General features: G+C 37.5%; 1 protein-coding gene across 1 annotated transcript; it reads left to right on the forward strand.

Annotated features, from left to right (window-relative positions):
- Positions 1-2,148: 2,148 nt before the first annotated feature.
- LOC112193519 (heat stress transcription factor B-3) lies at positions 2,149-4,307 on the forward strand. The gene is made up of 2 exons (XM_024333693.2): positions 2,149-2,694; positions 3,577-4,307. The coding sequence occupies exons 1-2, from the start codon at positions 2,455-2,457 to the stop codon at positions 4,060-4,062; spliced, it is 726 nt and encodes a 241-aa protein (XP_024189461.1). The 5' UTR covers positions 2,149-2,454; the 3' UTR covers positions 4,063-4,307.
- The last annotated feature ends 10,180 nt before the right edge of the window (positions 4,308-14,487 follow it).

The following is a 14,487-nucleotide window of genomic DNA, read 5'->3' on the forward strand; positions in this document are numbered from 1 at the left end:
TGTGGGATACCAAAAAATAGTAATTTGACGACGTACTTAATGGTTTATATTTCATTTTTCATCAACCGTTATCACCGTATCTTTTATTGTTAAATGCCAATACGAACGACTAGATAAGTTTGGGGTATCTGTTTGTGTTTATGGGTCGTGTTTGTGTTTCTTATCAAATACTAATAACCCTTAATCCAATGAGGTTAACTCTCATTTTAAGTGTGTTAAATGTTTGGAATGACTTGTGCATACCGTAAACTATCATTTTAATTGGATCATTTTTTTTTCGTTCAAGTACCTGTATGTGGATAACTAGATTGTTTTTTTTTTTTTCATCGTATCATAATTTTTAAAGGTTAGATCAGCCTGTAGGTAGAATTAATTCGCAGCAATTATTAGTTAGCTAGTCTAAGTTAATATTGATTAGGGCGTGTCGTACACGAGCGTAATTAGTAGACTACACTTGCATCTATAATTCTCAAAGAAAATGAGACATGGAAAAGCACAAAGTCAAAAAGTCACCTCCAAGCGCAATTAGAAGATTGCGGAAGAAACTGCAAAATCAACATCGGGAGATAGAAAATTTGGATGGAAGAATTAGGACGCTAGATGATAGGCATGCACACATGAGATGGATCCATCCCCACTTAAATTATAAAGAATGGACGACTCGACTTGGAAATTAACTAGAAAGTAGCAGCCCACCTGAAATGGAATTCCAATTGATCAACCCTTTAATATATTCATGGAATAGTGTTGCAATGAGATAGGGAATAATGGAATATGATCACACTCCTATGCACTCACATAGACCCATCTTCATTGTTCCTCAAAATAATCATCAATTCATGGATCACTGACATATTGTGGTTATTACTATCTTAGTGTGTGTTTTTTTTTAATAGAAAATATGCTTAATTTAAATCGATATAATATATGGGTGAAAATTAAAAATAATTAAAATTTTGAGACAATCAGCGGTTATGGATATTATGATCTAAAAACATCAAAGTCTAAAAAATAAATATCAATTTTCACACGCTATTAAAATCATGTAATTTTGAGAGTCACTATAAGTTGATAATTAGTCATAGATAATAAACAAGAAGCAGTACACCATTTTCACACCTTACCAGAAACGGGGCTCACCAATGCTATGCTGATGAAAAGTAATTGGTCTCCAGGTACAACTCCAATAAAAAATTCTGGCAACAGAAGAGATAAAAGAAAGAATAAGAAAGAAAACAAATCCGAAAGACAAGTCCAACGATGCAAGTGTCACGGATTTTATTCCTTGAATTTGGCTATTCTGGCAACATCTTGGTCGATCATTGTGCGGCTTTTGGTTGTGCAATATTATTTGGGTGGCGGTATCAAGTTAGGATATGTTCTCTTTATTTTGTAGGGTTACTCTCTTGTGTCCTGATTCATGTAGAGTTAGGTTAGAGATGTAATTTTTCTGTTCTAGTTAATCTTTTATTTCGGGACTCCGGCCTCTGTCCTTGAATTTTTCCCTTTGGACTTCTTAATGAAGTATCTTTACTTTAACCAAAAAAAAAAAAAAAGTCCAACGATGCAATGTCAGACAAGAAGCAAGAAAGTAAGAGTGGTGGGGCTATTGACCAAAAAAAAAGAGTGGTGGGGCTAGATGTTTTTTTTTCTTTTTTTTCCCGACCACTGCAAGTACGTCCTCTTTGTCAATGATGCTTTCAAAGTACATTGTACACACGACATAACCAAAACCATAGCCATCCAAAATGGTGATACGGATTTAACAATAGAGGTCACCAAAACCATAGCCTTCCAAAATTGTGATGAAGATTTAACAATAGACGTCTTAGTTGTGAGGTGTGACTAATTAACTATTCATTATTGATATCAAGTGCATATATATAGTACATATATATAAAATTAATGATTACAAATAAATTTTCGTCAGTTTGATTGAAAATGTGCATAAGTGATCTATACAAAGAGTTTTAAAAATTGAACGGTTAAGATGCCAATATGTGATTGAAAAGTGGATCTCACAAAGAATCTCCTAAAATGACAAAAAAAATCCCTTAATAGGAGGCCATATATATATATATATATATATATATATATATATATATATATATTACCATAAATTTTGAAAAAGTATATAAGGGAGGTAGGCTTGGTTCGTACGTTTCAACAATTTCGGGGTAGCTTAACTTATTCTAGAGAGAGAGAGAGAGAGAGAGCAGAAGAAGAAGAAGAGGGAAACAAGCCCCTTGCATTTCTCATGAACTGTGGAGTCGTGCTGGGTTTCTATTGTTGGGGTTGGGAGTTCTTAACGGCCCTTCTTCTCTTCTCCTCATCCCCTTGTTATCTTCCTAAATCTTCTTCTTAAGTCTTCTCAATCCTTGTTAGCTAGCCTCATCTTCTTGTTTCGATCCAGCACAATCCCTAGCTGTCTTATCTCGAAGTTTCATTCCATCAATGGAGGGTGTGTGTGATCAAAAGGGTCTGTTGGAATACGTGAGGAAGTCGAGCCCGCCGCCTTTCTTGTTGAAGACGTACATGCTGGTGGAGGATCCGGCAACGGACGACGTCATATCGTGGAACGAGGACGGGTCTGCGTTCGTGGTGTGGCAGCCGGCCGAGTTTGCCCGAGATCTCCTCCCAACTCTCTTCAAGCACAGTAACTTCTCTAGCTTTGTCAGGCAGCTAAATACCTACGTATGTATAAAGCGTTCACTATTAACTATTATGCATGCTGATTTCTCTAGTTGAGCATATAATTCTTACATCTTAATCAATCACCATTTTTATCTTTCTGTCCAAGTGAAAAAAGGAAACAAAAGATGTTACCCATGGTGACCTAACTATGACAGTATTGTGATGCAGTGACCTAGAAGAGTTTCCATTAATTTGCCCAACTTGACCTAAGCTAGTTTCATAGATTTATGTTTAAGTCAATTTTTTTGGGGTTAATATTAGGCCTAGTTAATATAGAAAGGTCCACTGCTGCTGTCTGACCTAACTATGATATAAAGTTTCGTGATGGAGTGACCAAATTAAAGTCATATAATTCTGATTAACAAATAGATGTGTTTGTTGGGTATGAACTAGGAAGTTTCATGGTGTGTTCCTAAATTGACTAAGCTCTTCTAATTGGAGACAGTTCAACCATTAAAAATTGGTATAAATATCTAACGTGGACCCTTGAGTAAGACCTCGGCGATGCCTACTCTATTTTATGAATATTTACAAATATTAATTATAGTAAGAGAAGAAAGACACAGAAATTGTCACAATTAGCAGAACAGGTTCACACGTACGTATCTGAGAAAATCTTAAAATATTTTATCATGTTTTCTTTCCCTGGTGTTCTGCTCATGAGGACCCTCTTGCCCAGTTGCCTTTTGATGTTAGGGAGATAAAAGCAGCTTAAATTGTAACATGAGATTTAATGAGATGAAGAGAAAATCAGTCAACTAATATCAATTGGGTTCTTTATCTTTTTCTTCTAACTTGCTTTGGTAGCTTAAACATTCTGGTTTGGAATAACCTCTCAGGCTCTCAACTATGTATTAACCCCATAGCTACAAATATTAACAGGGATTTCGAAAAGTTGCAACAAGCCGGTGGGAGTTTTGCAACGATAAGTTTCGAAAGGGTGAAAAGGATCATCTATGTGAAATCCGACGTAGAAAAGCATGGGCGAACAAGCAACAGCCAAATGCGGCGCTAGCTCAAGGCCAAGTAGCAGCAGAAGATGATCAGTCTGATGAAGACCATGAAAGGTCTTCCTCGACTTCTTCTTCGTCCGAGTACAGCTCTCTTATTGATGAAAACAAACGGCTAAAGATGGAAAATGGAGTTTTGAGCTGCGAGCTTACGAGCATGAAAAACAAGTGCAAGGAGCTTCTCGATTTGGTGGCCAAGTATGGCCGGGATTCGGAGAGAGGTAAAGAAGAAGACGACCAGAGGCCAAAGCTGTTTGGGGTGAGATTGGAGGTTGAGGGAGAGAGGGAAAGGAAGAGAAAGAGGGCAGAGATACTCAGTGAGAGCGCAAGCATTTTACTATCTCAAGCATGCAAATAAAATGTTGCATATAATCAAAGCAAGACTACATATATGATCTACTTAAAATCAAGTGGCTTATAGTTGGAGTACGTAACATATATTACCAGAATCTATGCATATACGCATGAAATGTTTGTATCTAGCAAGATCTGCAAATGTTTATATATGCATTACTTAATTAGTAGAATCGATCAAAGGTGATATAAACAGGCACAAGCCAATGAAATATCACCAGTATTAATCAAACATGCTTTATTTATTTATTTTGGAATGGGTCAATATAACCACGCCTTTCAGTCAAGCATTATCTTCTTTTTTCTTTTTCTTTTTCGTTTTTTGGCACGAAGGAGATATATATTAAAAAGAAACCGCACCCAAGAAGGGGGCGCTTCAGCAGCATCAAATAGAAGAATACGAAGTAAAGAGGAAGGAGGGTTCTGGACCCAGTCCAGAGGTCGACACATCCTCTTGTAAACTAACTTACTAACATAGTCAGCTGCTAAATTTTCATTTCTGCCGGACCACGTCCAGCTAACTTTAGGAAAAGAAGCTAGTAAGCTCTGGATTTCAGCAACAAAAGGAGCTGCAGTCCAGTGAACAGAAGAATTGAGCACCGCATGAGAAGATTAGAGATAAAGAATCATACTCCACCATCACCATCATAGGAAAAGTGGGAAGAGTTGTGATAATAAGTTTCAAACCTTCTAACATTGCCTGAGCCTCCGCTGCAATTGCCGAAATCGCTGAAGTGAAATGGGCATTGCCTGCAAGAAGCCGGAGCTATCCCGAACAAGAGAAGCCAAACCACATTGAAAAGAAGAGGCATCCCAAGAAGCATAGGAATTAAATTTGACTGATCCTACAAGAAGGGGTTGCCAATGAGAAGAAACAATTGGGGACACCGTCACAGGTCGTCAAGACCGGTGAGTTGTGGTACCCAGATATTCCTGAGCAGCAGCAGATGCTTTAGATGCAACAATTGCCGGGAGCGGAGCGACATGATCAAAAGTATAAGTACAACGATGCGAGACAAGCTAGTATACTGGTGGGTATGAGATACCCTCATTTACAATTATTTGAACAAAAATTTACAAGTATTTGAACCAAAATTACAATATTAAGAACAAAAGTTACCATATTCATTTACACTATTTACATATAGTTAAACAAAAATTACAACATTGACAACGAATTTGTTCAAAAGCTTGTAAAAATGTCGTAAGAGGTGTAATTACCATTATTAGAACTAATATTACAACATTGACAACGAATTTGTTCAAAAACTTGTAAAATGTCGTAAGATATGTAATTATCATTAGAACTAAGATTACACAAACTATAACTCAAATTACAACTTTGACAACAAAATTTATTCTCACTTTTGTAAATGTGGGTATGAGATACCCACCACTACACTAGAATTTCCCCAACGATGCTCCCATATATGCCAAACCATGAAGGCAAGATGAGTAAACAAATATGATCGATCCAAAATAGGCATAGACTAATGCTGAAGACACTGAAGCCAACGATCGAAAGAAGTAATCTCAGTTAAAGGCACACGATATCCCAATGGATGACCAAACTAAGCACTAATCACCCAAGTAAAGAGTCCTTATTGGACTAAGAAACCTGTTGGCATGAGGTGATGGGACCCAACCGAGTTTCACCTGCATGAAATCCGGAGTAGTCCTATGGGGACCACCTTTGAAGAAATTTCACCAAAAATTTGGCGGAACTTCCTTTAAAAGTGGACTATCCAAAATCTGTAAAAACATTCTAGCACAAGTCCATCCTTAACTCCTGTTGGCATGAGGTGACAGGACCCAAACCGGGTTTCACCTGCATGAAATCCGGAGTAGTCCTATGGGGACCACCTTAGAAGAAATTTCACCCAAAATTTGGTAGAACTTCCCCTAAAAATGGACTACCCAAAATCTGTAAAAACATTCTAGCACTCGTCAATAAACTTATCCATCCTCAACTCCTAGAGTCTACCTACTCCCACAATTCATAAACAACTTCCCAATAAGTAATATAAAATAAATATGAAACTCAAATCTTGAATACCAAATTATCTTTTTACTAACACAATTGAAAGATGGTCATCAGAGCAATCTAGACAAATGAACTGGAATAAAGTACAAGTAGGTTAACATGTAACCTACAAAGAAGATGGACGCGGTAGTCACTATGCCTCGACATCCTACGCATGCTCGACCTCAATTACTTTGCAGACTGGGAAAGAGAAACTGAAAAGCTTAGGGAAAATCATTTAAAATTGTTAGATTGAGTGGACGAAAAATAAATAATTTTAATGAAAAAACATAAAATAAATATAATGCTTTATTCTCTTAAAAACCAAGCATGCAGTAAAATCTCGTGAAAATACTCTTGATCCTCCTCTTTACTAAAATGTCAAACATGTATTGTAACACATCTCAAAAGCCGTCTCAAAATCTCATTAAAATACTCACATGGTAAAATACCTTAAAATCAATCTGAAATGTCAGAAATATACTGGTATCTCAAATCATTCTATAAATCTTACCTCGTAAAATCACTTCAAATCATCAGTGAAATCATCTCAAAACTCTTGAAAATCTCATAAAATACTCATATCTTAAAATAGGTGGTGACTAGAGGGAACTGCCGACTGGTCATCTCATGCCACCTGGAGGGTACGCCAACCAGGAAAGCATCGGAAGATACTGCCAACCGGGCAATGAGGTGATGGCTAGAGGGTACTGCCGACTAACTATCTCATGCCATCTTGAGGGTACAGCTGACCAGATGACGCATTGGAAGGTACTACTGACCAGAATATATATATTCTGGAAGGTACTGTCGACCAGAATATTGTATGGACGGTACTGCCGACCAGACTATAACCTAGAGGGTACTACCGACCAGGTAATGCATGCATGCGCTAACATATTCACCTCCTCAAATAAACTAAACTTATAAAATTTCTCATATAATATTTAAACTCAAGAAATCTCGATAACTCGTCTATATATAATCAAATACTTCAATATCATACTCATGATTTCTCATAAACTCATTTTCTTCCTGAAAAGATGTCTCAATAAAATAATCATAAAACAGATACTCGAAAATTAACAAATGTTTTCGGAAGGAAAACTTAATATTAACTCCGTAAATCATAAGTAAATCATCAAAAGCATATGGCACACCCCGAATTTTGGATAAAGAAATTCAAAGTCCGAAATGCAATAACTCAATCATATGCCCAAAAATACATAGAAACTTTTTCAATTTAATCTAAGCAATAAAACAACTGAGCCCACAAATGTCAATACCGACTTGTTCTCTTGAGTCACATATTACATCACCATGTGTTTACATAAACTCGAAAGCATCAAAGTAAATGTAAACGCTCACCAGGAGCATACTACAAATAGCAGTAAATAAAATAACCAAAATAGGTTCTAAACCTAATACTGTTGCGACAACAAGTTGCAGCCTCAACCCTGATTACCCTGACCTGCAGGAAAAACTCCTACACCATGGAATAGTGCACCAGGTTGCGACAACAATCCGGTAAGCTTTTTAAGCTCGTATGAATAAACTCAAATAAAATGACTCAAACAGCGCATGCTTATAATTTCTTGACTCATGAGATAAATTAAAGCAACAACATTTAACTCCACAAAACACAACCGAACTTACAATCACACAAGGTCAAAATTAGTAATCCCTACATAGAAAATTAGTTTAGGAGATCACCTAAAATCACACAATTCAAATCATAGCAACTCCTGCATATAGTTTAGTTCAGGAGATTACATTAAAATCAAACTATAGAAATCATAGTAATCGCTGCATATAGTGGCATATAGTTTCGTTCAGGAGATTACATTAAATTCAAACAATAGAAATGAAAAAGGAAAATAAATAAGGAAATCAAACGACTCACGCTGAAGCCATCAAAATCACCCCTTTAACTCAGCTAAAATGATCACATAAAATGATTCATTTTCAAACACGACATCCTTGCCTCTTAAGGATCACATATATCACTAAAATGACAAAATCATATTACTGTAACTCACCATTATAATATGAAAATCAAGTCCCCCTCGGACAATTAAAAGAAGAATACACCCTAAACTCTCTTTTAAAAACACGTACTCATGAGTCGCAAGTAACCTACTTGTTACCTCTCATGACATACAATGGCAAATAGACTAGAGCTCTAACTTAATCGTAACCATACCCCAGCCAAGAGCATGGTTTCGATAACACATCCTCGGTCACTATTGTGGCCCTTGGTACAAATACCCTCGGTACAAAGACCAAAACATTTAAAAAGTCACTCAAGACTCAAAATGTTACACAACCTCAACACTTCAAAACGATATAAAAATCAATTTCAAAATATTGTTTTCACACCTTAAACCACCAGCACAATTTGACAAGTAAAACTCTCAAATAAAAAACATCAATAATATAATTGTTTCCATTCAAAAGAACCAAAACTCATTCATTTCCTTAGAAAATCAAATCACATACCATACTAATTCCACCTCATTTCACAACTGCACCAATACATATATTTCACATAAATATATATATGGATTAAATACTTGTTACTCCCTGTACTTTGTTCCATAAAACAATTCAGTCCAAAAATTTTAAATTAAACAGTTTAGTCCTTATTCTTTTTAATTCTCACATAATCAGTCCTAAAATTACTATTTTACCCCTCACTTTTTATTTTTAATTTTTTTAATTGTTCTCTTTTTTTTTTCTTTTTCTTTTTTGCTGCTTCTCTCTCTCTCTCTCAGCTCTCTCTCTCCCCTCCTAAAAACAGTCCCTAGACTTCATGAAATCACAGTGATTCGATCAGAATCTCCAGAAAAAAAGATCAATACCAAGAAGAGGTCACCTTCATATCCATTTCATCAGTAAGTTCAATTCCCTCCATTATGGGTTAAATTTCGTTTCTTTACTCGAATCAAAATCGCTCAAAGTTTTGATTGTCATTACCGAAGATCAGGAACCAATGTCTCCCTTTCACTTCACCTTCCGCTCCGTCCTAAAATCCCACCGCAACGACGTCACCCACAGAACCTTCATGGACGCCACCATAAACTAGGTTCGCGACTGCGGTCTCGACCACCTAGTCGAGATAGAGAGAAAGAGCTCCGGTCAATCACCAACATCAAGAACCTCATCAAATCAAAGCCCTCCAAATCCCTCCACATTTCCATCCTCACCAAAACCCGACACTCCCTTATGATTCCCACGCGCCCCGTCAAGTTTGTCCGCCAATACCCCTCTATTTTCAAGGAGTTCATGCTCACCGGCATCACTGTTCAGCCTCACGTGTCGAAAGAGGTTTGAGCCTTCATTACTTCGATTCGTCGTGTATGGTGGATCATAGGCTGCAAGGATTATATGGTTGGAAAGATGGCTCGAAGACGAAGAGAATAATGACACCGGTTTCATGGCTTGAGGTGGCCAGAATAGTCGCCGGCATGGCCGGGAAGTTCTAGCGCCGAATCTAGGAATTTCTGGGTTCAAGGGACTGGTTCCAGTGACCAAACTGCCACTGTCTTGAAACCTTTATAACTTTTTTGTTACAACTCTGATTGTAGCATGTCGTATGTCCACGAACTCGGTTTAATGTCCTCTACAAATTTTTAGAAGAAAGTTTTCTCAAATACTGAGTCGAAGAAAGAGTCAACTTTTTAACCCACAAAAATGTCAAAACTAAGGTAAAAAGTGAAACTTTTATTCATTTACCATCCAAATGACTAGTAAACCAGTAAATTCGGGTATGGGTTATAACATGAGGAGTCCTGATGATGCTAGGATACCTGAAGGCACTAAGAGACCATGTGGCGTTAGGATTACTTAAGAATGTTGAAGAATAATCTAGAAGATTGATGAATTTTGGCAACAAGAGAAATCTAAACCTAATTGGTTTCTAATACATATGTCAAAGGAAGAGTCCCAATTCTATAAAGAAACCTTGTTTCCATGAAATCCATGAAGAACCTAGATGATTGACGTCAAGCGGTGGAATTAGGAAAGGTTTACAACTCGTATGTAATGAGAAAAGAAAATAATTATCAGATTTGGAGTCCTTATTACATAAATATTGCTTTTGGCGGAAATATAGAGATAATATCCAAGGGAATTTCGGCCAAGCTTTTTCCGGATTCATTATTGGATTCTACTTGCTCCTAGAAGATTTCTATTGGTTGAATGATGCAGAAGAGATGACGTGGAATTATTATATTGGCTCTTGTTATGTGGACCAATGAATTAATTCCTTGAATTACCAAGATGAAGTAGAGTTGGAAAAGGATATCAAGGATGCCGTCCCTAATATAAGAATGTTATTCCCAACATTAATTTCACCATTCAACATCATTTCTCTCACACAAAATCCGAAACCTATCTCTAGCTTCCATAGTTCAGCATTTTCAACCAAGGAGAAGAAGCCGTGCAATACATCCTCATTCTTGCCGTCAACCACCTTGTGTCGTCACCTTGGAGTTGCTTGCCTTCAAGCTCTTCAAGTCTACGTTCTCAAAGTGTTGTTATTCATCCCTTCATGGTGTATTTCATCTTCTTTTTCTTTTTTTTTTTTAAGAACTCTATTGTTTTCCTTTGTTGAATTTGTAAACTATGTGTAGTTAGTTAACATGACGTTAGGAAAAAGTTAGGAGCCCCGTTTTATGTGATTGATTATATAGTTACGTTTTCTACCTCTTGATTGCTATGTTGCTTATGTGCGATTGTTTAATTGATTTCAATTTATGGATTTTTTTTTTTTGAAGGGGGCTAGTGCGGCTACCCTCAATCCTTGATTAATGAAACTGCGGAATACAATGGGAGGATGTAGAGCGTGAACCCCTGATTACAATAAGCATAAATATAAAGAGAACATCCTGAAATAATATCGGGAGTCTCCACTAAGGCTATGTATTCTTACAAGCACCAATTAGCAAAGAGTGCACAATTGGCTACTCTATTTGGTTTAACAAAGCGGTGACATAACGGAAAGATTACTTGATAATGAAGAAGCATCATTACAAATATCACAGCTTTCCCACTATATTGCCGCACGGAGATATATCCGGCGACACTCAATTTCATCCTGCCACTAGGAGGTTGCATCCATTTGATGTAAATAGCTCGCCGCCTCGCTAAGACAGCTAAGGCACACTGAAGGTGCATGCTGGGACCAATCCCACTTCATCCTACCATTAACTGATAGGGGCTTATTACTAGCATAAAGCCATAATTAACTAAATAAAATAACAATAAAATATAAAGGAAAATAAAATTAGAGCCAAAGCCCAAGCCCAAGCCTAATAACCATTAGGCCCAGTAAGGAACAAACAGGATTCTAGCCTAATCCATCGACACCACAGCCCCACTAACGCCGCCACCACCACAGCGCCACCATCACCAGGCCTCTGCCATGTCCTGACCTCCGTCCAGAGCCCAGCCACCCAAAGAGGCAGATTGCCAACCGATCTGAACCCAAGTAGCCAAAACACCAACAAAGAAGTCGAGACACCAGAACCACAAATCCACGTTGTAGCTGCACCGACGTTAAACTTCGACCCCATCTCTCCAAACCGCCTGTCCCCCGCCATCCCTTGCCATGCACCGTTGCCTATCCGCCCATCCAACCCACTCAACCTAAGATCCAATTGGATCCAATCGGGATTGAGGGGTACAATCTCAACAGTGGCCCAATCTCGGCCACCACCATCCTCGCCATCTGAGAGAAGCATCACCACGAAGGCCAGAGCCTGTCTTGCTATACGCGCCACGAGCCAACTACGGTGCGCTACCGGACGAGGAAAATTCTTTACGGGGAAAATCCTACTTTTTAGAGAGAGAACGAGAGCCTAAAAATTTGTGTTATTTGTAGTCCGATTTATGGATTTTTTTGCATGCTTGTTTTGTGTGGTTTGAAACATATAGGAGTTGCATAATTGGAGCTGAAATTAGGTTAATAATTCACCTAATAGTTTTGTGACCTAATTTCGGAAGTAGTAAAGGCTTTGAGAAAAAGTCAAGATCAATTAAATAGGATTGCAAATAGACAACTTTCTTGTATTAGGTTGTGCAGTAAAGTTGACATCCTTTCTTTGTTCTTGTTGCATTGAATATGTTGTTGATTAGGTAGCTTTCTACACTATGATTGCATGTTCAATAGGTTTAATTTAGGTGCTTTCATTTAGATTAAATATTCAAGAAAAATAATATAAGGAAACTTGTTTGCTTTTAATGTTTCACTTGGTCAACTTCTTTCTCATGACATATGCAATTGAATGTAGAGAATATATGTTTCTTCCATATATTTGTGGTAGATTTTTTGGTTTCTAACGTTCCATTCATCCATATCATTGTAAATCCCGAATTATTTAATTTTTTATTTTAATTTATACGTTAAGAAATCCTAAAACCCCCCTTAGTTTACGTTTTATTGTTCTTCTATTCTTTTATTTATTTTTATTTTTTTGTAAATAATCTAATATGATGCTTTATTTATTTACGTAATTATTTATGTACCCTCAATCACTTACCTAGAACGATCCCTAAATTACTTTATACTGACAATTGACAATTGACAATTTTCTGCATAATTAAGTTGAGTGTTTGTTTTAGCATATCAATAGACTTTGACCTACAAGTTCTTTAGAATTCTATAGGCTGCTTGTTTTTGCCGCTGGTATCTCAAGTTTAGCTTTAGGGAAAATTCTGCAAACAGTACACCAAGTAAAAGTCACTAATAATTTCCATACATAATGTTTCAAACCGATCATTTTGGTACACGGACTCTCGAGCCCGACCCACTTTGTAGACATACAGTCACTGACGCCGTTAATTTGAGGGGTAATTTGGTCTCTTCGAGTTTTTACTCTGAGCACCTGGCTTTTTCTCTCTTACTCTGGGCACACAACATTCTCTCTGTCTCTGTCTTTGACTCACTATGGGCACCCATCTCTCTTCCCCCCTCCCAATCTCGATCACCTCTGCAATTCTGCAATTCTGCAATTCTGCAATTCCAACCATTACCATCAATCAACACCCTTCAATTCTCAAGCTTCTCCGCCGAAACCAAACTTTTTAAAGATTGAACAACTACAAAGATGCAATCTTTTATCTCTCATCCTCACCTCCCATATCTTCTCTCTATTGGGTTCATCTGTTCAAGATCTCCAACTCCAATCTAGGTTTTTTGTTGCTGTAACAGTTGAATTGATGGCTATGGTGAGTGAGGAAGATATGGAGTACGAGAGTGAACCAGAGGAGGCTTAACTCTGTTAAAAAATAAAATAAATATATTAGTAACAAAACGCTGGGAATCGTCTTTCCCTCTTGTTCATCGTGTTCTCTATCAAAGGCAAAGCTTTGGCTTCAGGCATGGCTAGCTATCCAAGAAATTCAAAGTAAGTTCTATCTTCTTACTTATGTGATCTAAGCATCGAACCCAGTCCCTCACCTTTAATTGCAGAAACTCAATTTGATCAAGAAATTCGAAATTCGATTTGATATTGTTGTTGGAGAATTCAAGGTTTCAATTACGATCGCTGGCGATGTGGAGGCGGGCGGCGGGAAGGTGAGGGGAGGAAGAATCGTGGGTTGATCCAACGGCTCCCATTCACTCTGATGAATCAGACGATAGAAGAAGAAATTGATGAGGATATTCGTCGCTCCGCCAAGTTTCACACTGAGGCTCTTGGGATGAAGCTGTTGCGGCAGAGGGATATTCCAGAAGAGAAGTAGTACTCAAATGCTTTCCTCGGATTCGGGCCGGAAGAAACGAACTTTGTAATGGAGCTCACTTACAAGTTACAATTATGGAGTTAATTCCTATGATATTGGGATTGGGTTTGGTTACAAAAGAGCTTGGAGGGAAGATAACAAGAGAGTAGGTAAAGGATTGGGAAAATTTCCGGTCGCGGCCATAGAGGAAGAGAAAGAGAGAGAGTCAAAGTCAGAGAGGTAAAAGTACTAAATTACCCTCTGACAAATGAGTAATGACATAAGAGTAAACGGCGTCAGTGACGGTATGTCTACAAAGTGGGTCGGGCTCGAGAGTCCGTGTACCAAAATGATCGGTTTGGAACATTATATATGGAAATTACTAGTGGCTTTTACTTGGTGTACTGTTTGCAAAATTTTCCCTTAGTTTTATCAACATACATTACTCATATAAGAAAAATTACAATTGTAATAGAATAGATATAAAGTACATGTATATATACAAAAAATATTTATAGAAATAGTATGTACTACAACGTTCATACTACATGAAAAATATGTGTTGGATGTTGGCTATCATTTTTAGGGGTGACGAACCTCATTTTGAGCTGAGTAGGATGACCACTCTGTAGTAGTCAGTTTGTATATTGCCTTAAATCCTAACAAGGCTCCTAATCTTGA

Source organism: Rosa chinensis, chromosome 3, assembly GCF_002994745.2.
Source record: "Rosa chinensis cultivar Old Blush chromosome 3, RchiOBHm-V2, whole genome shotgun sequence".
Classification (NCBI taxonomy): Eukaryota; Viridiplantae; Streptophyta; class Magnoliopsida; order Rosales; family Rosaceae; genus Rosa; species Rosa chinensis.

Coding starts and splice junctions, on each gene's coding strand:
- LOC112193519 (XM_024333693.2), top strand. CDS start 2,455: ATGGAGGGTGTGTGTGATCAAAAGGGTCTGTTGGAATACGTGAGGAAG. Junction 2,695..3,576: donor TCAGGCAGCTAAATACCTAC/GTATGTATAAAG, acceptor AAATATTAACAG/GGATTTCGAAAAGTTGCAAC.